The sequence below is a fragment of the Drosophila miranda genome, assembly GCF_003369915.1.
Source record: "Drosophila miranda strain MSH22 chromosome Y unlocalized genomic scaffold, D.miranda_PacBio2.1 Contig_Y6_pilon, whole genome shotgun sequence".
Taxonomy (NCBI): domain Eukaryota; kingdom Metazoa; phylum Arthropoda; class Insecta; order Diptera; family Drosophilidae; genus Drosophila; species Drosophila miranda.
The window spans coordinates 818,927-843,030 of record NW_022881651.1 but is presented as its reverse complement, the minus strand read 5'-3'; the positions used below and the strand labels follow the sequence as shown (position 1 = coordinate 843,030).

At 43.5% G+C, this 24,104-nt stretch overlaps 1 protein-coding gene across 1 annotated transcript; it reads right to left on the bottom strand.

Annotated features, from left to right (window-relative positions):
• Positions 1-19,126: 19,126 nt before the first annotated feature.
• On the bottom strand, positions 19,127-20,611 carry LOC117195134. Its single transcript, XM_033399786.1, has 4 exons — positions 20,414-20,611; positions 19,935-20,351; positions 19,647-19,865; positions 19,127-19,579 (listed from the first exon to the last, which is right to left on the bottom strand). Exons 2-4 carry the CDS (start codon positions 20,220-20,222, stop codon positions 19,127-19,129), a joined length of 960 nt encoding a protein of 319 aa, XP_033255677.1. The 5' UTR covers positions 20,223-20,351; positions 20,414-20,611.
• Between the last annotated feature and the right edge of the window lie 3,493 nt (positions 20,612-24,104).

Sequence of the window (24,104 nt, the reverse complement as noted above, 5' to 3'; positions counted from 1 at the left end):
GGAAAGAACATGCCCAAGCCACTCTCCTTCCGCTTGATCCCTTGGTTCTCTCATTCCCCTGTTCTCACCACACCTTGACAGTAGCCGCTGTTAACTTATGTCATTTTTTTCTTGCGCGTAACTGCCCAAAAGGTGCAAGGTGCATGTCTAAGGAAAGGGGAAACCGTGGCACGGTTATCCGATATTTTTGGTTGGACAGGCGCCACTACAAGCACTCGACGCCAAAAGTCCATGCAAATGAAGCGAGGCTTGGATTACTCCCGAACCCGATTGGGTAAACATGGAACTGGACTCCGTTTACTGCTGTTGCACACTATCTGAGGGGATCGACTGACGGTCAGGCACGATTATTTCGTTTATTTCTTATTTATTTTTTTTTCTTGAAAGAAACAATAGACACTTGAGAAAACGAGCCACCTTCGGCGTTTCCTTTTAGGGCATCAAAAAAGTGATCGTGACCATTGCCGGCCCACATTCGAAAATCGTTTTTCAAAAACTCTCGTTCGTTCTGGCGATGATGTCACAGTTTGAGTGTATATATATAAAGTATTTATATTCTTGATCAGCATCAATAGCCGAGTCGATTGAGCCCTGTCTGTCTGTCCGTCCGTCCGTCTGTCCGTCCCCTTCAGCGCCTAATGCTCAAAGACTATAGGAGCTAGAGCAACGATGGTTTGGATCCAGACTTCTGTGATATGTCACTGCTACAAGTATATTTCAAAACTTCGCCCCGCCCACTTCCGCCCCCACAAAGGACGAAAATCTGTGGCATCTACATTTTTAAAGATACGATAAAACCAAAAACGCAGAATCGTAGAAGATAGTCATCTTCTTCTAGAGGGCAAATTCTGAACCAGATCGTATAATTATTATAGCCAGAATCAAGAAAACAATTTCATTCTATCTCGCTCTGTCTCTCTCTAACACACAGGTTTCATGGTCGGTTTTGCCAATTGCAAAATATGAGTTCAAGGATCTCAGAACCCATAAGAGCTAGAGCAAACAAATTTGGTATCCACACTCCTGTGATATCGGACCTTGACCGTTTTGTGTCAAAATTTCGCCACACCCCCTTCCGCCCCCACAAAGGACGAAAATCTGTTGCATCCACAATATTGCACATTCGAGAAAACTAAAAACGCAGAATCAAGATAACGACCATATCTATCAGATTGCTGAATCTGGTTTAGATCAGATAATTTTTATAGCCAAAAGGAACAAATCAATTTGCAGTGGCTACGCAGCGCCCGACGTCACGCTCAGACTGATTTTCTGTAGAGGCGTCTGCCGGAGGAGAGCCATACTGACTTAGTATCGGGTATAACTGTAGAGTTGCGGTGTCCGCAGCAACTCACAACGTCTCGTCTATGATTCTGCGTTTTTAGTTTAGTTTTTTTTTTTAGTTTTGCCGCATGGTTTGCATAAATTTCCATTTGGATTTCCATTGCCATTGACTGCCTCGTTAGCTAGCCCCTTAGACCCAGCAACTTATGATTGATTTGATCCGATACGCTACGCTCCTCAGCTTAGCTAAAGATTAATTTATAAAAGAAAAAATATACAAAAAGGGTAATAAAAGAGTAACGAACAAGATTAAGAACCATTAACCATAATATGTGCGTAAACAACACACACATTTTGAACCGAATCATATCAAATGCAAAAAAAAAAACAAAACGAAAACAGAAAACCAATTAAAGAAAATAAAAAGATTATAACGAAAAGAAAAAGAAATGAAAATTCAAGAATGCATAAATCTAACATTTGCAATTACAAAATATTTTCTCTGGTACAAAATGGTACATACAGTAACGATATTCGTTTATACAATATTACCTGTCTATATAACCATTATATACTACTTACTTACTGACAACAAATTATTAAGGGTTTTGTTCAATTTCATTATTCGTATGTTAATAAAAACAATTTCAGACTAACTTAAACTTACAGTCTGCTCTGAATACGGGTTGAATGCTAGTGCTGTGCTAGTTGATTATTACTCGTACAATAAATACTATAGCTTAGAGCCATCCTGCGTCCCTGGTCACCGGTGGATCAAGCCTTCAGAACAACAAACAAACAACAACAATCAATTCAAAAATCAATCAAACAACAAACAAAAATTGAACACTACAGCTAAAAATCTTGTACAGGCTTCTACAGCTGAAAATCTTGTACAGGCTGAAATATTCTACATTCTACAGCTGAAAATCTTGTACAGGCTGAAAATATTCTACATTCTACAGCTAAAAATCTTGTACAGGCTTCTACAGCTGAAAATCTTGTACAGGCTGAAATATTCTACATTCTACAGCTGAAAATCTTGTACAGGCTGAAAATATGCTACATTCTACAGCTGAAAATCTTGTACAGGCTTCTACAGCTGAAAATCTTGTACAGGCTGAAATATTCTACATTCTACAGCTGAAAATCTAGTACAGGCTGAAAATATTCTACATTCTACAGCTGAAAATACATTAATTATGTATAGTACATGTATAATACATACTACATAAAATAAATAAAATAAAAAACAAATTATTATTATATTAAAATTAATATAATTATACTACATACTACAATATATTTTCTAACGTCTTATTTAATAATTTAATTTTTTGGTCCATTATTTGGAGAGCCATGAACTCTACAGTTGTATCATAATATACTGGGTTTCTGTTGAAATCTTCTTTAAACGATACTTTCATTATGTTTATAAAAATTGTTGATAAATGCTTGCCACGTTTCTCGAAGGTATTGCTGTTCATGTTGTTAAAACATATTGGTTCGTTTCTAAATTCGAAATTTTTCAACAGCGCGTAATAAGTTCATTATTTCATTTTTAATGATTTCTTTAACTTTATCAGACATTAGGTAGTCGGGCAAGTTGTCTACCGACTTCGTAGCCTCAAAGATACTTGTTTGTACACGGAGCGTTTTTCGCATTAATGTTAATTCACGGATGGGGGTGTATTAGTTTTTTCTGCAAACGAATCAAAGTCTATACAAGAAAGAGAAAAGTCGATCGATCCAGTTGAGTATTAGGGAATAACTATTTATTACAAATCTTAGTGGTGAATTTTGTACAATTATGGTGAGAGTAAATACAAAAAGTGAGCGTAGCCTCTCTATTTTACGAGGGTCATTTGAATACTTGTTCCTTAAAGGAGTTTGACCGAACATCCCGGCCCCGTTGAAAGGACTGCTTTCAAACCACCGGAAGAATTGCCAACTTGTGTATTGGCCTGCAACATGTTCCATTTGCAGTGCGGAGGTGCACCACCCGTACAAGTCCATCCTTCCCAAGCACAGTAGACTGCACTCGGCCTAGTTTCCAGCGTAGCGGTGGCAGGTTCTCCTCATGGATGATGACCAACGTGCCCTCGGTGAGGTTCGTTGAGGGTGCTGTTTACTTCGTGCGCGATCGCAATTCGTTGACATAGTCAGCAGACCATTGCTTCCAAAACCGTTGCTTGACGGCCGTAATCGCATCGTAGCGGTCCATACTTGACAGCTTGATATTCTCGAGGGACCTTTCAGGTAGTGATCGCAATGATTCGCCAACCAAGAGATGACCAGCCGTGAGAGTGCTATAGTCATTTGGGTCTGACGAAAGCGGCGATAGCGGGCGCGAGTTGAGGATCGATTCTATCTCGACGACGACAGTGCTCAACTCTTCAAAGGTGAACCTGGTGTTGGCCAGCGTACGATTTAACAGCCCCTTTGCACTCTTGACTGCCGCTTCCCAAAGGCCTCCGAAATGAGGTGCCCTGTGGGGAATAAAATGGAAATTAATAAAGTCAGATGCGCAAAATTTATAGATTTCATCTTGGGTCTGCTTTAAAAACATAAACTTTTTTAGTTCCTGCAGTTGATTCGATGCCCCTACAAAGTTAGTGGCATTATCGCAGAAGATGTCTGTCGGCAGCTTGCGACGACCTTCCATCCGTTTCAATGCGTTTAAGAACGCCTTTGTTGACAAATCAGAGACTACTTCGATGTGAACGGCCTTGGTGAGAAGGCAAACGAACACGGCTATGTATGCTTTTGTAGGTCCCTTTCCTCGAATGCGTAGATATGTGTTGATGGGTCCACAAAAGTCAACTCCACAGCGTTCAAAGGGTCGAGCCGGAGCGAGTCGCGTAGTCGGTAATGAGCCCATGAGTTGTTGTAGCAGCTTCGGTCTGTAGCGAACGCAAAGTACACAGGAGCGAACAATTCTACGTGCCAAGTCTCTGGCGTTAACGATCCAATACTCCAAACGAATGAGAGCGACTAGGGCTTTAAGTCCAGCGTGATAGTTCCGAAGATGCAAATGGCGAATATAGTTCCATACAAATTTGGACTGACTAGGCAGCAGCAACGGATGTTTTTGACCGTCTTGTAGGTCTGAGTATTCCAAACGTCCACCAACCTTGATAAGTTCGAATCCGTTCACGACTTTTTAATGGTTTTTGCTTCTGAAGTAAACGGATGTCCTCTACAAAATGAGTTTGTTGAATGTTCCAAATAAGGCAATGTGAAGCAAAACGAAGTTCATCTGGCGTCGGTGAGGTTGTGGTAAACGTCGATTGCTTCCGACATCTCCTTATGAACCTAATCATCCAAGCAATGAGACGCAGACTGTGAGTGTACGATCTGATATTATCGACGATGTTGAGGATATTATTTGTCTCGTGTACGGCAGCAAACAAACTTTTCCGATTCTCCGAGTTAACCACGTCCATGTCAATATCAAGTTTTCCACCAGTGGCGGGCCAGTTTAGTGAATCTTCGACTAGAAACGTAGGACCCGAAAACCATGGAAACTTAATCAACTCGCTCACGTTACAGCCTCGCGACAGAATATCAGCAGGGTTTTGATGTGTTGGCACATAGCGCCATTTTCCATCAGACGTTAAATCCTGAATATCGGACACTCGATTTCCAACAAAGCTCGATAAGGTGACTGAGTGTTGTTGCAGCCAATGCAATACGAGCTGTGAGTCGCTCCAAAAATAAGATGTGATAGTGTGTTTACTGAATATGGCCTTGACTTTGTTATACAACTGAGAAAGTAGATGTGCGCCGCATAGTTCAAGCTTCGGAAGAGACTGTTTCTTTACTGGTGCTACTCTAGACTTAGAAGTGAACAATTTCACTGTGACCTGTCCAAGCGAATTCTCCGTGCGCACATAAACACAGCAGCCGTATGCCCGAATCGATGCGTCGCAAAATCCATGTATTTGAATGCTCCTAGTATCAAGCTGCAAACATAAACGAGGTACCGCTAGTGACGACAGTGAATTCAGCGATTCCAAACACTTGCTCCATGCGTGGCTTAAATTCTGGGGGACAGACTCGTCCCAGTCGAGTTTCAAAAGCCACAACTCCTGAAGAATGATCTTAGAGACAATGACTAACGGTGATAGCAGACCGATTGGATTGAATAGCGACGACGCAGTAGAGAAAATTGTTCGTTTTGTGGTAGTGGGATAGACTTCCTTTGGATTAAATGTGAAACTAAATGCATCACTTCGTTGATTCCAAGTTACGCCGAGTGTGCTGCTAACTGAGTTTTCTGAAATGTTTAATTCCTTGGTAGATTCGTCTTCCATCACGCCTGGATGATTTGAATGCCACTTGCATAATGGAAACTGACCACGAGCGAGAGTTGATGTGATATCAGTTTTTAGTTTATCAACAGCCCCACACAAAAGGTCATCAACATAAAATGCAGTTTTAACAGCAGCAGCCCCTAATGGCCATGCATCCTTACAATCCTCAGCCAAGTAATGCAAACTACGAGTTGCGAGAAATGGGTCAGACGCAGTCCCATATGTCACTGTATTGAGTTGGTAGGTTTGAAGATCCGTATTTGGAGATGCTCGCCACAAAATGTACTGGAATTTTCTATCCTTCTCACTCACAAGTACCTGCCTGTACATTTTTGTGACGTCGGCTGTGATGCCGAACCTATTCATGCGGAACCGCAGCAATTGCAAGTACAACTCATCCTGAATGGTAGGGCCAACTAAAAGTAGATCGTTAAGTGACCTTTGAGATGTTGTACGGCAAGAGGCGTCAAAGACAACTCTGAGCTTCGTCGAGGTACTGCTTGGTTTCAGAACGAAATGGTGGGGTATATAATAATGCGGTTCTTCCAAGTTAGGATTCAGTACGAGGGACATATGGCCGAGACTTTCATATTCCTGCATGAACGAGATATACTGCGAGCGAATTTCCGGTAGACGAGCGAGACGTCTCTCAATGGCAAAAAATCGAGTTCGAGCTGTATCGAAAGAACTTCCAAGACAACTTGGATCTTCTTGAAATGGCAAGCGAACGATAATCCGCTCACTGGCATCCTGATGTGTTGTGTCCCTGAAATGGTCCTCACAGCGACGATGATTTGGGAGCATTCTAGCGCTTGGATCGACAAATGAGTCCACTTTCCATAATTGCTGCAAATTCTTGTCGATCGACTCTTCTACAGTCGCCAAGCACAATGGCTGTCTGTTATATTGCCGCTGGTACCTCCCAGCAACAACCCAACCAAAAAGAGTCTTCTGCAAAGTGGGAAGATTTGGACCAATGCGAATCTGGCCAACAGCTAGAGCTCCATAGAAGGCTTCGGTCCCCAGTAACAAATCAATACGTTTAGTCCTATAGAACGATTCGTCAGCCAATGGAGTGTTAGCTGGTAGGTTCCAATTCGATATGTCGATCTCAGTCTCTGGCTGGTAGGCAATATGGGATGTGATTCCAAACTGGAGAGTGAGCTGATAGCCGGAAGTACGTGACTTAATAGAGGTAGTCGTACGAGCCTTCAAACTAGTAAGGGAGTCTCCTATACTGCGAATTCCAATGTGGTGTTTTTCACGACGAAGGCGAAGCTTTTGTGAAAAGGTTTCGGATACAAAATTAACCTGAGAACATGAATCAAGCAACGCTCTACCGAGTTTGTATTCACCTGTGGCATCCTTTACCAAAACCATAGCTGTTGCCAACAAAATTTGATCATCTGCTGCGATCTCCATATGAGAGTGTGAAGCAGCTTGATGAGCCGTTTGCCAGGAGGCTTGCGCTGGTTGGAGTACCGGTTCAGTAGTTGAAGATTGTCCTGCTGATGATTGGGGTGGCTGCTGCGGCTGAGAGTGATGCAAAGATGAATGATGATTCCGATTACAGGATCGGCAACGATGAGTCGATGAACATTGCGCCACTCTATGACCATTTCCAAGACAATTGATGCATAGACCGAGGCGTTTTGCATTGTCGTACCGTTGGTTTCTGTTCATAGCCTTGAACTGAGCGCAATTAGAGATCTTATGGCCAGAACTAAAACAAAGTGTACAAGACGGATTAGTGATAGCAAACGACGAGTTTATTTGGTGATTAGAATGACGATTTGACTTATTGGATTCAGCCTTTCGTTGTGACGAAGTAGCAGCCGAGTTTCCAGACGAATGGAGAAACTGACAGTGGCGTTCCAAAAGCTGTGTGCATGCTAGCCAGGTTGGCAGAGTTTTGTAGTCCTGCGATTCCTTCCACCTGTTCCGAGTTTGCTGATCACACTTTTCCATTATAATATATATAACCATAGCGTGAACAATGTTCTCAGGTTTGCCGATGGATTCCAGCCAGCTTAATATAGCGGATGCCTTATCCACTAGGCTGTGAAGCTGCTGACTGTTTGACCTTTCCACAGGTTGTAGTGCAAACAATGCCTCAATACCTTCTAAAAATATAAGAGTAGGATTATCAAAACGGCTTTTGAGTTTTGCTAGGGCCTTCGGATAGTTTTCGCTTGTAACATGGAATGCCTGAATTGTATCTATTGCCCCGTGAGGCAGGTCAGCAAATAATTAAACTTTTCTATATTAGACAATCCAGACTCACGCACAACAATTTCCTCGAACGAGTGAATGAAATTCTTATAGTTTGCATATGTTCCGTCTAAAGTGGGTAGCGACAACCTGTGTAACGATGACTTCACTGGCGTTGGGTGGTAGTCCGGCGCCACAATGCTGGCGTTCAGATCTCCTCCCATTTTTTCCTTTATGGCTAGCTTGATTGCTATGTATGTATCCTCCAAATCTGCCCGACCTTCATCATTCGGACTAAGGTGAGGACTCTGAGCTTCGTCGAGGTACTGCTTGGTTTCAGAACGAAATGGTGGGGTATATATTAGCTTGGACATTTAAAACATTCTTGAAATACGTTTCTAAGATGTTCAACCGATAGTGAAGCTCATCATTGCATATCGGGGTTTCCGATTTAGCATCTACCACAGATTTGATCCGAGTTATATTTCGTTTTATATTGCTCCGTTGGCGTTTTAAGTCTTCGAGCGTCGTCATTTTGTTGTGTAGTGTAATTACGCTGACACAGAACTAGAGCTTCCAAAAATAACAACAACAAAAAACGCAGCAAGCAGCAGCAGCTAGAGCACAAATCCAACGGTGAAAGCAAAAGCAAAAGTTCCAGCAGCGGCAACGAAAGCAAAACGAAAGTGAAGCGGTGGAATTCCAATAGAAAGAATGCGTTGATCGATATACCAAAGCAGGTAGCTGCAAAGCGAACGAACCGAGAATGCAAGCGCCGTTGAATGCGTTGTGGGTGACAAGCGAATGATAAAATTAAGCGAGAACGGCGAGAGCAAGGCGAGGACAACGATCCCGCGATCTAGACGAACAATTCTGATACGGTTTTCGGAACTTTCGATTGCAGCTGCGAGACGAGCGAATGTTGTAATTGTTGCCTTTGTAGATTGCGATTAGTTTAATTGTTCACAGAAGAATTAACATAACACACATGCCCCACTTTGTGCGCCAAAATGTTTGTACACGGAGCGTTTTCCGCATTAATGTTAATTCACGGATGGGGGTGTGTTAGTTTTTGCTGCAAACGAATCAAAGTCTATACAAGAAAGAGAAAAGTCGATCGATCCAGTTGAGTAATAGGGAATAACTATTCATTACAAATCTTAGTGCTTGAGTACTGGGCATAAGAGAGAGAATGCAGTGGTGTAATTCTAGCCTTAATAGTCTCTGAAATTTTTGAATATCCCCAGATTTTCGTCCTTTGCGGGGGCGGAAGGGGGTGTGGCGAAATTTTGAAACAAACTCGTCTCGGTCCGATATATTAGGAGTGTGGATACCAAATTTGGATGCTCTAGCTTTTATAGTCTCTGAGATCTAGGCGCTAATTTTTTACTCTAAGCAAAGCCGCCTATGCTACGTGTGTGTTAGAGAGAGACAGGGCGAGAAAAAATGAAATTGTTTTCTTGATGCTGGCTATAATAATAATACGATCCAATTCAGATTCCGCAGTCTTAAAGATATGGTCATTCTCTACAATTCTACGTTTGTGGTTTTCTCATATCTTTAAAATTGTGGATGCCACAGATTTTCGTCCTTTGTAAGGGCGGAAGTGGGCGGGGCGAAGTTTTGAAATATTTTTGTAGCAGTGACATATCACAGAAGTCTGGATCCAAAACATCGTTGCTTTAGCTCTTATAGTCTTTGAGCACTAGGCGCTGAAGGGGACGGACAGACGGACGGACGGACAGACGGACAGACAGACAGGGCTCAATCGACTCGGCTATTGATGCTGATCAAGAATATATATACTTATGGGGTCGGAAACGATTCCTTCTGGACGTTACACACATCCACTTTTACCACAAATCTAATATACCCCAATACTCATTTTGAGTATCGGGTATAAAAAGTGAGCGTAGGCTCTCTATTTTACGAGGGTCAATTGAATACTTGTTCCTTAAAGGAGTTTGACCGAACATCCCGGCCCCTTTGAAAGGACTGCTTTCAAACCACCGGAAGAATTGCCAACTTGTGTATTGGCCTGCAACATGTTCCATTTGCAGTGCGGAGGTACACCACCAGTACAAGTCCATTCAACCCGTATTCAGAGCAGACTGTAAGTTTAAGTTAGTCTGAAATTGTTTTTATTAACATACGAATAATGAAATTGAACAAAACCCTTAATAATTTGTTGTCAGTAAGTAAGTAGTATATAATGGTTATATAGACAGGTAATATTGTATAAACGAATATCGTTACTGTATGTACCATTTTGTACCAGAGTAAATATTTTGTAATTGCAAATGTTAGATTTATGCATTCTTGAATTTTCATTTCTTTTTCTTTTCGTTATAATAGTTTTATTATCTTTAATTGGTTTTCTGTTTTCGTTTTGTTTTTTTTTTTGCATTTGATATGATTCGGTTCAAAATGTGTGTGTTGTTTACGCACATATTATGGTTAATGGTTCTTAATCTTGTTCGTTACTCTTTTATTACCCTTTTTGTATATCTTTTGTTTTATAAATTAATCTTTAGCTAAGCTGAGGAGCGTAGCGTATCGGATCAAATCAATCAAAAGTTGATGGGTCTAAGGGGCTAGCTAACGAGGCAGTCAATGGCAATGGCAATGGAAATCCAAATGGAAATTTATGCAAACCATGCGGCAAAACTAAAAAAAAACTAATCGAAAAACGCAGAATCATAGACGAGGGGGAACGTTGTGAGTTGCTGCGGACACCGCAACTCTACAGTTATACCCGATAGTAAGTCAGTATGGCTCTCCTCCGGCAGACGCTGCCGCTGAACACGACAAAGATTGCGTGCGAGAGAGACAGAAAATCAGTCTGAGCGTGACGTCGGGGGCTGCGTAGCCAGTGCAAATTGATTTGTTCCTTTTGGCTATAAAATCTGATCTGATCTGATCCAGATTCAGCAATCTGATAGATATGATCATTATCTATGATTCTTCGTTTTTAGTTTTCTCGAATGTGCAATATTGTAGATGCAACAGATTTTCGTCCTTTGTGGTGGCGAAAGGGGGGGGGGAGAAATTCTGAGATTTGTGGATGCCACAGATTTTCGTCCTTTGCGGGGGCGGAAGGAGGTGTGGTGAAATTTTGACACAAAACGGTCAAGGTCCGATATCACAGGAGTGTGGATACCAAATTTGGTTGCTCTAGCTCTTATGGGTTCTGAGATCCTTGAACTCATATTTTGCAATTGGCAAAACCGACCATGAAACCTGTGTGTTAGAGAGAGACAGAGCGAGAAAGAATGAAATTGTTTTCTTGATTCAGGCTATAATAATCATACGATCTGGTTCAGAATTTGCCCTCTAGAAGATATAGTCATCTTCTACGATTCTGCGTTTTTGGTTTTCTCGTATCGTCGAAATTGTGGATGCCACAGATTTTCGCCCTTTGTTGGAGCGGAAGTGGGCGGGGCAAAGTTTTAAAAATTTTCTTGTAGCAGTGACATATCACAGAAGTCTGGATCCAAAACATCGTTGCTATCGCTCTTATAGTCTTTGAGCACTAGGCGCTGAAGGGGACGGACAGACGGACAGACGAACGGACTGACAGACGGACGGACGGACAGACGGACAGACAGACATGGCTCAATCGACTCGGCTATTGATGCTGATCAAGAATATATATACTTTATTGGGTCGGAAACGATTCCTTCTGGACGTTACACACATCCACTTTTACCACAAATCTAATATACCCCAATACTCATTTTGAGTATCGGGTATAATAATGCCATAAATTAGATAAACAATCCAAGCACAGTTTGCCAAAAAACAGACTTTATGGACAAGCAATTTAGTTTAGTGTTTACTCTGCTCTCCTCCTCCCACGCAGCTAGAGGGTCTCTCGATTTGATCACATCACGTATTCGGGAAGGGTATGGTAAAATATCATGTGAGAATGTTATAGCAGTGTAAGACAGTACGTATATAGTATAAATTATTGACAGACGATCGGAGAAACGCGGCTGATCCTGTGCAGCTGGACATATACATATTCAGTTTATCGCGTTAAAAACTTTACATTAATCACGTCTGTCCCCCTTCTACTTACTCTTTCCGAAGTGTTGTCATTTGCTGATTTCACTTTTGCAGCTGCACCAACACAAAGAACTTTAGTAGAGGATTCGGTCTGCAACTCAGAGCCAATTTTGTTGGGCAATTTCCTAGGCTCCAGCTCTCTCAGTCTCCAAATTCCAGATGTTCCCACAGACAGAAAGAAGAACAGGGCTGAAAGGTTTATAAATATAAATTCACTCAAAGAAAAAATGAGAAGTCGAAACAGTTTTCGAATCGCGAATGAAGATAATCTCATTATTATTTTTCTTTTAAAACTAGTAATAATGTCGTTGGACTCCCTTTCCTTTGTGACAAAATTTATTCTCAAATTCCAGAGTGATACGAGTACTTTTTTTTTACCAGTGTTATAGTATATACATATGTGAGCTCCAAGAATAAAATTCCACTCCAGACTCCGTATACTCTGTAATTTCGACTGGTTTCCGTAGATGAAGCAAATGTTTAAGAGTTTAAGGGCAATTTGTGTTTTCCGAAGCTTTTGGCAATAAGTATAGATTACCTTGTCTACATCAATATTTCTGAAAGTAGTGCTCTTAATTGCTAGGGTCAGATGCGACTGAGAGAGGAGTTGCTCACTTTTGAAATCGTTTGCTGTTAAGTTTTCTGTTAATTATTGTGATATTACGCCATTTTGTCAACCGATGTCTTAGTAAGACTTTGGGTCGAGCTTCAGCTTGGACAAACAATGAAGTTGTTTGTCAATTGCTTGGGCAAATACTCGTACTCAGGTGGAAAAACAAATACCAGAATGGGGAAGAGGTTAAGATGGGAGACAAGAAAATATCAAATAAAGGGCCAATTATGGAAGGTGATTTTGCGATTCTGTTTATCTTATCAACGACAAATTTTGACCCCAGGGGCGTCATTTACAATCCTCAATTTACAATCCGCATACTAAAGCAACATTAGCCGAAGAGCTACCTACAAAAGAGAAGACGATGTTTCCTGATTCCCAATTCGTAGCCTATTGATAAACAATCAGTGGGGGAATATTCAAATTAGCCAGGTCTCATGTGTGATTAGCCGATTTCTCACACATTTCAAGCATCAAAGCAGACAGCAGACAGAACGGAACAGAACAGAACAGAACACAACAGAGCGGAGAAGACGTTGAGCTGACGGCTGGAGGGATCAGATCCCACAGAAGAAGCCGCCTTGAAATTTACGAAAAGAGCCGCCTATAAATCGCAAGATTTCAGCACTGCCCAGGGATTTATCTAAAGCTCCATTCGGAACAGTATTCAAAGCATAAAGCGTCACCAATTGATTGCTAATTGATATTGATGTGTCGATTATTTTATGATTATTCTTTATGATCGTTAAATTTTGATATACCAAAAGGCGAGCGAGATCGAACACCAAACTTGATTCAAACTTTGAACAATCAAGCCACTCCCTGAGTACTTCTCAGGCCTTGTCTTACCTTGTCTTCAGTTGGATTGTTATAATTTAATAACTACACGGGAGGGCAAATTAAGTCTGTAGTTCGGGTACCACAAAAACCACTTAAAGACGCTTTCTTTAATTGCCCCCAAAACGAAGATTTGGTTTTTATTTTTCGAGAAACCTGTGGGGTAGCTTTCGGCTGCGGATGTGGCTGTGACTGTGGCTCTGCCTCCAGCTGCTGGCCAGCTCCATGGACAGACAGTCATTTGTGTGAAAATCATCGTGGCATGAAGCGTTGTCAAATACCGTTTGTTGCGGGGGTCGGTCCACTCTCATGCTTTTGTTTCGGCCATTTCAAGGTCTGTACAGAAACCGTCTGTTGGGTCAGACCTCCACCGAGAATACGCAGCGCACCTATGACATCCTCCATTCGAAGCTGCAGCGCTGCCAGGCACTGCGCAGCCAGAACCTCAAGACGTTCATCGAGCAGCTGCGCGTCGAGATAAGCAAGTGGTGGGATCTAACGCTCAAGAGCCAGCAGGAGCGCAAGCGTTTCTCCAACTACTACAATAAGTATTACAACGAAGACCTGTTGGAGCTGCACGAGCTGGAGCTGGATGATCTCAAGAGCTTCTACACGTGCAACAAGGAGATTTTCGATCTGTACGAGAGCCGTGCAGAACTTTGGTCCCGCATGCAGGCTCTAGAGGCAAAGGCCAACGAGCCGAATTGTTTCAACAATCGTGGCGGCCAGTTCCTTAAAGAGGAAAAGGAACGCAAGGCCATCACCTCGAAGCTGCCCAAGATTGAGCAGCAGATCACTGAACTGGTGCACGCCTATGAGGTGCAATCGCATGGCCCGTTTCTGGTTTATGGCGAGAACATGCTGGAGCTGATGGCTGGCGAATGGGAGAACTCTCGGCAGGCCAAGCAGAGCTCGGCCCGCAAGAAGGCCCCGCCCACCACGAGGACGGGCAGCAGCAGCAAATTGATGATGCCACCGCCGACAGCCGGTTCAACGGCCCCTCGCACGGCCCCTCCATTGACCAGTGCAGAGCTCTAACAATGCGGGTTCTGGCATCATTTTCATAGAAACGGCATTAGAAGTTACTCATACGCAGCGTGGGTTGGATAAGATTAACGAAAGCCCACATAGACATAGCTCATCCTCCCCATTCTCACTTGACTCTTTGCAGACAGCAGAATGAGCTCTAACAACTGCGGTTTCATCGATCCGCAGGGCCAGTTGAGCGCAGCCCTCGCTAATCGGGACATACGGAAATTCCACACTGCCCTGGACAGCGGTGCCCAGGCCAATCGCCAGGACGATCGAATGCCTCTCAGGTGGGCTCCTGCATTCAGCTGCTGCTCGAGTACGGAGCCTCTCCGAATTTGGTGGATCAGGGCGAGTTCACGCCGCTCCACCATGTGCTGAAGAATAGAAAGATTTAGGGAGGCACTAAGCTGGAGCTGATCCGACTTTTCCTGAAACAACCACAGTTGGACATTGACAGCTATCGGACGCCAGATGCTAAGGGATCAGCATACGGAACTGCCGTTGCCGGAGCTGCGCGAGGCCGGAGCAGAGATCGACTGGGAGCGAGTCCTCCGCACGCTGCGGGAGAGAGCAACAGACGAGAACCAGTTCGAGCAACAGTTCGCGGAGTACCTCCAGAACGTCAGCGGAAACGCAGACAACCAATGCAATGCCAACCAGGAGGAGTATCAGTCCCTGCTGGCGGAGAGTATCAAGCGGGGCAAGCAGCGAGCCTTTGAGGCCATCCTCGAGACGGGCATCAACATTAATCCTTCAAAATTGAGCGACATCAGCCCCGTGGAGTTGGCCGTAATCTGGGGCAACCACAGGGCGCTAGAGAAGCTGTTGCAGCATCCGCAGCTGAGGCTGACATCGCATTCCAAGCTGCTGAACGCGGTTATCAGTCGCCTGGGTGAGCAGCCGCTGGACGACTTCTGTGACCACCAGCGCTGCTTCCAGCTGCTGCTCGAGAGCGATCGTGTGGACATCAATGAGGCGGACAAGGCTGGCCTGGTGCCACTCTCCTATGCGGTCAAGTATCGCAACACAAAGGTGGCACAGGAGCTTCTACGGCAGGGAGCGTACATCGGGGCGAGAAGCGCGTTCGGAGATCTTTCCATACAGGAGATGGACCCGAAAGTGCTGGAGGAGCACTTCGATTCCTGCATCACCACCAACGGGGAGAAGCCCGGTGACCAGAGTTTCGAGATCATCATCAACTACAAGAATCTGATGAGATGCCAGCGAGAGCCCGGGCAGTCGGACAAGCGGAGCATTGGCCATCCTCACCAATTGGAGGACGAGATGACTCCAATCGCATACATCGCCGATTCCAAGGAGCTGCGTTACCTGCTGCAGCACCCGCTAATCTCGTGTTTCCTCTTGCTCAAGTGGCACCGCCTCTCGGTGATCTTCTATCTGAAAGTAGAACTTTACTCTCTCTTCACTGCCTCCATTATCACGCATACGCTCCTTAAGTTCCACGAAAGCGACCACACGGGCCTGACTGCCCTCTTCGGCCTGTTCTCTTGGATAGGGATTGTGTATCTCATGATTCGAGAGGTCATACAGCTTGCCATGTCGCCGCTGCTGTACTTCAGGTCCATCCCGAACCTGATGGAGGTGGCTCTCATTGTCTTGTCGATCCTAACCTGCATGGAAGCCAGCTACGACAAGGAGACGCAGCGCTTACTGGCCGTCTTCACCATTCTGCTGGTGTCCGTGGAGTACTGCCTGCTGGTTGGCTCCCTTCCAGTACTCTCAACTTCGACGCACATGCTCATGCTGCGCGCCGTCTCCAGCAGCTTCATCAAGAGCTTTGCTCTCTACTCGATCTTTGTGCTTACGTTTAGTCTGTGCTTCTACATACTGTTTGGCAAGCCCCAGGTGGATTCCTCCTCTCCGAAGGACAGCACGCCAGAGCCAGCAAAGGAGGGAGAAGATGATGGTCACTTCAACACATTCTCCGTGCCCATCGAGGCGCTCATCAAGACGATTGTGATGCTCACGGGAGAATTTGATGCCGGTGACATAAAGTTTGACAGCGTCTAAACTTACCTGATCTTCCTGCTCTTTGTGTTCTTCATGACCATTGTGCTGTTCAATCTCCTGAATGGTCTGGCTGTCAGCGATACTCAGGTGGGTTTATATTTCCTTTTCTTCCTCGGCTTTATCCAACTGTTTTCTCTCCTCTCTTTTCCCACAGGCCATCAAGGCCCAGGCGGAACTGAACGGCGCCATTGTCCGCACCAATCTGCTGACCCGCTACGAGCAAGTTCTCACTGGCCGAGATGGACACGCTCAGACCTCATCGTCCCAGTTGAACAAAGGCAGTCGGTTCGCTCGAGGAAGACCATGAGCTAGTCACCGGTTCAATCGTTATTTTCTTCATGCTTTTTTGAGTTTCACGCCCTCGTGGCTTTTCCCACACTTGGGACCCCACTAGGCAGAAAAGCGAAAGGAGAGAAAATCTTCACTGATGAATCGCCTGATCGGATCGGATGGGCTGTTATATACTCACAACACATACTCATTGGCCGCATTTGCGAATCGCTGGGCTGTGAACAAGCTTGAATTGAAAGAGTGTCGGCACTTCGGTGTGCCAAAGATACATATCTTTACCCCTTGAATCAGCTCGTGTTGATTTTTCTGCCGTGCATTGCACTTTTGAGCTCAGGTCCAAAACGAGAGTCACACACCACACACATGCACATTTTTATCATTATCATCATCATTATGATAATGACTGTGAGCGAACGAATGCTGATGAAGCCCCATTGTCAATGTCGAAAGTTATGGGATTGGTTAAGGAAACCCAAGGTGGGATATGAAAAGTATTGCGTTCTGCTCTGGCATAGGATCCCAGCTTTAATATTAGGGGGATTCCCCTTCCAAGCAACGATGCGACAATCAACGGACATTGATTAACAACTGTATGTACATATGCATCTACAGTGGGTACACAGCAAGGCAGGCGCGATTAGATACAGGCCAGCGCCGAGCAGCGTAGACACCCAGTACCCTGCCACCCTCCGAGGGAAACAGAGAGCGATGAAGGGGGATCTGTGTGTGCGTATCCAATGAATTAATATTTCATTCTAGAACGCAGTTGTCTGCGTTAGTTGGGCACACACACACATAGTACATATATGCTGGCAGAGTTCCCATTCAATCTACTCGACGGCTGATGCACGCCAGTAGCCCCCGCTGGAAACTTCCGCAGATTCTGGAACGCAGAGGATGCGGGCTATCGGCGACAGGGGAATACTACTAAGCAGAAAGAGAAGGCGAGTTCATATTATTGCCAATTTAATGCAAGAAAAATAAAGAGAGTGGAGTGGGCGATGCCAAAGGCAGAAGAAAGAAAGGCCGTAAACCAAAAGAATAAGGCCTGTCTCTTTCTCTCGTGGGAATTGACTTTGAATTTCGAATATTTCGGTATCTATTTTCATTGCGGCCAAAAACGGAGAGACGATTCCGTGTATTGCGATGCCAGCATCAACGAAAATAGATGCCCAAATGGAAGTGCAAACATCTCTGAGGGGAGGGGTGGAGTGTCGGGCGTGTGGCCGTGTGTCTTCTGTCAGTGTGTGATTGGATACTGCTTGCTGCTTTCTGCTCGATGGCTGCCCCTAGAGCACGAGGTGCAGGCGTATCTGGAACACCAGCTGCTCGACGGTCTTCTTCAGGAGCGCCGCCAGGGACAGGATGAATCCCAGGAGGCTGAGGGAGAACAGCCAGGGCGTGGTCATGAGCACGGCAAAGAAGACGAGCGTCTCGTCGCCCCGGGCATTGGCCATGCGCCACAGCAACTGGCGCTGGATGGTGCGCAGCTTGAACTTGCTGTTCCACAATCGGTGGCGCTTCGAGCCGACGGTTTCGTTGAAGCCCACGGTCTTCTCGACCAGCCAGAACACCGCGCAGCACAGCAGTTGCAGCACCAGCAGCACGACCTTGACCACAGCGGTCTCTAAGACGAGGTGGTACAAGGCCACCATGCGCTGACGGTGCTCCGGCTGCATTGTGGAGAGCACGACTGCGCCGAGGGACTCCAGCGGGGAGACCCTGGGGGAAGGTGCACTCTATCGAGCTGAACTCGCTCTGGCTCTGACAGGTCTGGCTCTGACAGGAGCACGACTCCTCCTCTTGGTCCTCCTCGGTGGGCATCGAGTAGTCGCCCTCGTAGTCGCCCTCGTAGCGGCAGTCGGAGTACTCTTCGTGGGGGTCGTCGTAGTAGTCTCCGCGGGTGTCCGGAGAAGCGCCGCCTGTCCAGAGGGAGCTCAACACGGGCGGTGGTCCCATCGAAGCCATCTGTGGCACAGCATTGAATCTGCAGGGGAGCCGGGGGTAAGTTATGTCCTGGGGGGGGTAGCGACATATCTCCGACGACATATCTCCGCCGTTCCACAAACGACATATCTCCGCGCGAAATTATGTCGTTTTAAAGCGACATACCTCCGCGCGGAGATATGTCGTCTCAAAACGTCATAACTCCGCGCGGAGATATGTCGTTTGTGGAACGGCGGAGATATGTCGTTTCAAAACGTCATATCTCCGCGCGGAGAAATGTCGTTTATGACACGGCGGAGATATGTCGTTTCGAAACGACTTAAGTTCGCCAGAAAATAATTAACTAATTTCGCATGTAAAATACACTTATATTTTTTTTGACAGCAATTCATTTTATAACATGATTTTATTGAAATTAAAAAATGTGCAATAGTCCAAATACACTGAAATCATAATAGAAGTTTTCTTAAATTTTGTCGTTCTTAACTTACACAAGTTAATTGTAAATAAAAACATTGCGTATGGCCTCTTCGACTTCTCGGTGGCAACTTGGACATTTTGGCTTTATATTTTCATTTTCTTCCAACTCTTTTTTTGCTTGGTTGTGGGCCACAATTTGATCCCAACATGTACCACAAATGTTTACGTGATTGCACGGGCGCAACAACACAGACTTTGTGTTACATAGGCACACATTGCATGGATTCATTTGAACCAATGATTTATCAGATGACTGACTTGAATGAGAAGCATTCGATGAAAGTGACGATGTGGAAGATTTCATATCAGAAGACATTCCAGTTAAATTGCTTTCATTGTCCACCCCTTCAAAGAAGTCCTGCTTTGAAAAGCGGTCAGCTAAGGAAACAGTGCATGTCAGAAATCCCTGTATATCTATTTCACCTCTTTCAAAAAGATCCATTGCGTCCATTATTTTTTTTGAGCGATCCTGAGAACAAAAATAATTAAGCTAACATATTATTTTTAACGATTAACTTAAAATGTATTCAACTTACACGTAATTTCTTCTTCTGTGTCTGATTTCCATTACCACCATTTTGAAAGAGTAAAGCAAACTCGCGACTTTTTTCATATTCTGCATCAATAAGACATTGAACAAATTTAAAAAAGTGCCCATTTGCTCGAATTTTATTTCCCAAATTCAAATTATAAGCTTCTACTGAGCTCGTGGTTCTAGTTGACCTCTTAAACACGGATATGCTTTTTGGTCCCTCCAATAAAATTAGGGTTAAAAATTAATAAGTAAAATACAACTCAATTATTAAACAATAAATAAAATATACCTTTTTAAGCCACTGTCTATTAAAATATTTTAAAAATGGAGAAAACAGCTTCTTATTTAAGTTTATTGCTTCGCCTTTTAGAAGGTTAAATGCTTCGACAATTTTGCTTTCTGGTAAAAGCGGCAAGTGCAAAAATTTCATAAATAGCATGTAAGCTTTCTTATTGCATTTCAGCGTATTTTCAAAACCACTCGATTGCTTGGCATTTTTCTTGCATGCTTGAGTAAAATGAAACCAACAGGCGTACAAATTCATGTTGGGATGCAGACCTTTTAACGCGTTACGCATTGCCTTTTCGTAATCTTATATAAAGGATGCTCCTTTAAGGCAGCAAATGTTCGAGTCTATATATGTGAATAAGTGCTGTTAACACAGCTCCGTTTTGCGAGTCATCAAAACAAAAACAAAAGGGGTTATCTAATTACAACAAATTTTTGATTAGAGTTAGTAAATAAAGTGTAGCATAAGAAGAAATTTACCTTCTGCAAATATTTAATATAAATTATTAAAAGTTGCTTAAAATCTCCAAAAGGGCACACTTTAAATGTAGCATCAATTAAATAATGCCTATTATGCTCCGGAATGTTGGCTTGCATCAAGGTGATTACCTTGTCTGATGAAAATATGCAATAAGCAAACGAGCTCGATGCGTACACTTTTTAATATAACTGATTTGCAGTATTTCCCTTGGTTATTCCAAAACGGTTCATAATATTTTCGCCTTGAAAGGCTTCCAGAACATTCTCTGCAGAAGATGGAGGCTTTGGCAAGAAAGGCTGTCTTTTTCTTTGCAAAGTGCGTTTGACAGAGTCATAATTTATTTCAATCTCCGCTTCACTTTTTGTTTTCCTAGTTAATTGAATAGAAAAACGAGGGGGAACGTTGTGAGTTGGTGCGTACACCGCAACTCTACAGTTATACCCGATACTAAGTCAGTATGGCTCTCCTGCGGCAGACGCCGCTAATATTGAACCACACGACAAAGAGTGCGTGCGAGAGAGACAGAAAATCAGTCTGAGCGTGACGTCGGGCGCTGCGTGGCCACTGCAAATTGATTTCTTGCTTTTGGCTACAAAAATGATCCGATCTGATCCAGATTCAGCAATCTGATAGATATAGTCATTATCTATGATTCTGCGTTTTTAGTTTTCTCGAATGTGCAATATTGTGGACGCAACAGATTTTCGTTCTTTGTGGGGGCGGAACGGGGTGGGGCGAAATTCTGAGATAAACGTTTTATAGTGAGATCTAACAGAAGTGCGGATACCAAATTTGGTTACTCTAGCCTTAATAATCTCTGAGATTTGTGGATGCCCCAGATTTTCGTCCTTTGCGGGGCGGAAGGGGGTGTGGCGAAATTTGGACACGAAACGGTCAAGGTCAGATATCACAGGAGTGTGGATACCAAATTTGGTTGCTCTGGCTCTTATAGGTTCTGAGATCCTTGAACTCATATTTTGCAATTGACAAAACCGACCATGAAACCTGTGTGTTAGAGAGAGACAGAGCGAGAAAGAATGAAATTGTTTTCTTGATTCTGGCTATAATAATTATACGATCTGGTTGAGATTTTACACTCTAGAACATATAGTCATCTTCTACGATTCTGCATTTTTGGTTTTATCGTATCTTTAAAAATGTGGATGCCACAGATTTTCGTCCTTTGTGGGGGCGGAAGTGGGCGGGGCAAAGTTTTGAAATATTTTTGTAGCAGTGACATATCACAGATGTCTGGATCCAAAACATCGTTGCTCTAGCTCTTATAGTCTTTGAGCACTAGGCGCTGAAGGGGACGGACGGACGGACGGACGGACGGACGGACGGACGGACGGACGGACGGACAGACGGACGGACGGACGGACGGACAGACGGACAGACAGACAGGGCTCAATCGACTCGGCTATTGATGCTGATCAAGAATATATATACTTTATGGGGTCGGAAACGATTCCTTCTGGACGTTACACACATCCACTTTTACCACAAATCTAATAGACCCCAATACTCATTTTGAGTATCGGGTATAATAATACATCAGTCTGTGTGCATTTCTTGTCTGCTCGCATGCACATATGTACATACATGTACATGTACATATGTATGTACATCAGGGGACGGCACGGCCAATGCGCGCAGACGGACTTCGAAACGAGCATTTACCGGTCAAAAACCGAGCGACGACCAAAGTCTCGCAAACGGACTTAAAGGGGCATGATTCGCAAGAAACACCGGATCGCGTAATAGAACATGAACGATCATGTCAAACTGCGACCCGGCACAACGCGTTTGTAACAGTGGTCGGCAGCAACACAATAATACTTTTTGTTTTAGTTTGACTTCTGTCAACGCACACAAACGCAATGTAATGTGTGCGTGCCGACCGCTGAAGTATATATGTACATATGTATGTGCCTCACAGCTTAAATGAACCAGAGCACTTTTCAAACTTCAAACCCCTGTAAAAATCAATTGAGCAGTCCTATAAAAAAAATTGTAATACCATTCTGTTAAGATTTTACCAAAGACTATACAATACCAAGATGTTGCATGAGCGACCAAAAAGCTGTTCTATGGCGGGTCCTAACATTAGAACCCAAAAGGCACGAGGGAGCGCGCGGGGTTTCAATTCCCTTTTCGACTGTACTTCGTCTCTACCGCGACCCCGCTGCCCTTTGGTTTCGTCTGTTCGCCAATTCTAGACTCTCGAGCCTCAGCACCGTCGAAGCGGTGGTCGCGGATCGCCGATGTCTTTGGAGCGGCACAGTGGGACCTATGGCCGTCTCAGCTTGCTAAATTAGTTAGTGAATATGAGTTCAATAAATATTTGCACAATGAAAAAATGTTAAACTTTAAACTAAAACAATCTTGAAAATTCGATTGGAAAATTCTCTTTTAGATGCGTACATTAAATTTATCTAAAGCACTCATACAATTTTTTTTACTATTTCGGCTGAGTCCCCACTGTGCCGCGCCAAAGACATCAGCGATCACGCTGCCCTACGGTTTCGGCACGCAGACGATTCATATTTTGTTTTTGAATTCTTTCTCTCGAGACACACCGACTCGACGCTGACCGAGGCATTGACGAAGCCGAGTAGCGTAAAAGAGAATTGAAGTAATAGCCCCGCGCGCCCGTACCATGAAGCGTCAAACAAAAATTGAAAAAGAATTTGTTCCTCATGCAACATCTTGGTATTGTATAGTCTTTAATTTTACTTATCTTACCAACCAAAAAAAAAAAGTTCGATATTCTTCTCCGTTACCCCGCAAAAAGGAAAAAAACAAAATGCGCACTAGAAAACACCCCCACAGCCTATTTGGTTCAAATTCTCTTTGAACAAAATAAGCTGTGGGGTGGAAAAAGGCAGTATTTTTGTTATTTATTATTTAAAACGTCTTAGAAAAATGTTAAAAAATATAAGAAGTTCGTTTTGTTTGTCATTTGATTTTCATTGGTAAGTTTAATGGTTTAGAAGTTATGAAAATTTTAAATTTTTAACGTGCTTTGGTTCATTTAAGCTGTGAGCCACTGTACAAACATACATACATATGTAGCAAGGCAGTATGTATTATTAAAATTTTAATTAATATATTAACTTACTCAGCAAGAACATCATTGAATACTTTTTTGGTGTCGAAATTGCTATTATTTTCGCACTTCAGTTTTATTTCACTAAGAGCACTGATTTTTTCCATTTCATCACTCTGAGGGCCATGGCTATGCACAACATATTCAGGATTTGAGTAAACTCTAGATTTGTCTGCACTAGCTTTACAGAGTTTAACCCGGCATATGTATGTGGTTTCGCCTAGTTTTAATTGTTTGTTTTTTACATAAATTTGTTGCTCGCATAATGAAAACAACAGTAACGAGCAGCTCGGCTTCCTTCACTGAATTCAAATTTAATATTTTCGTAGTCCATGTTCTTACTGTCTGAGCAACCGAATCGGAATGAATGCAGCAGAATAATGCGGCATATTTTTGGCGCGCGCCTCGCACGCTTTGCCTATTGCACAGAAAAAAATATTCTATAACATTCTATTCTATGCACATGTTTAAAAACAATAAATTATCTACATATTACATATTAAATAATACGTTTATAATACATTAAATACAACACGGCATTCTTTAACAATTTTTGTTTAATGAAATTAACTTCCTAATAA

Excerpts from the sequence above, each read along its gene's own strand:
- LOC117195134 (XM_033399786.1), bottom strand. The coding sequence starts at position 20,222 with ATGCGTAACGCGTTAAAAGGTCTGCATCCCAACATGAATTTGTACGCC. Across the intron at positions 19,866-19,934 it reads ATAGACAGTGGCTTAAAAAG|GAGGGACCAAAAAGCATATC; the intron begins GTATATTTTATT and ends CTAATTTTATTG. Across the intron at positions 19,580-19,646 it reads CACAGAAGAAGAAATTACGT|GATCGCTCAAAAAAAATAAT; the intron begins GTAAGTTGAATA and ends TTTTGTTCTCAG.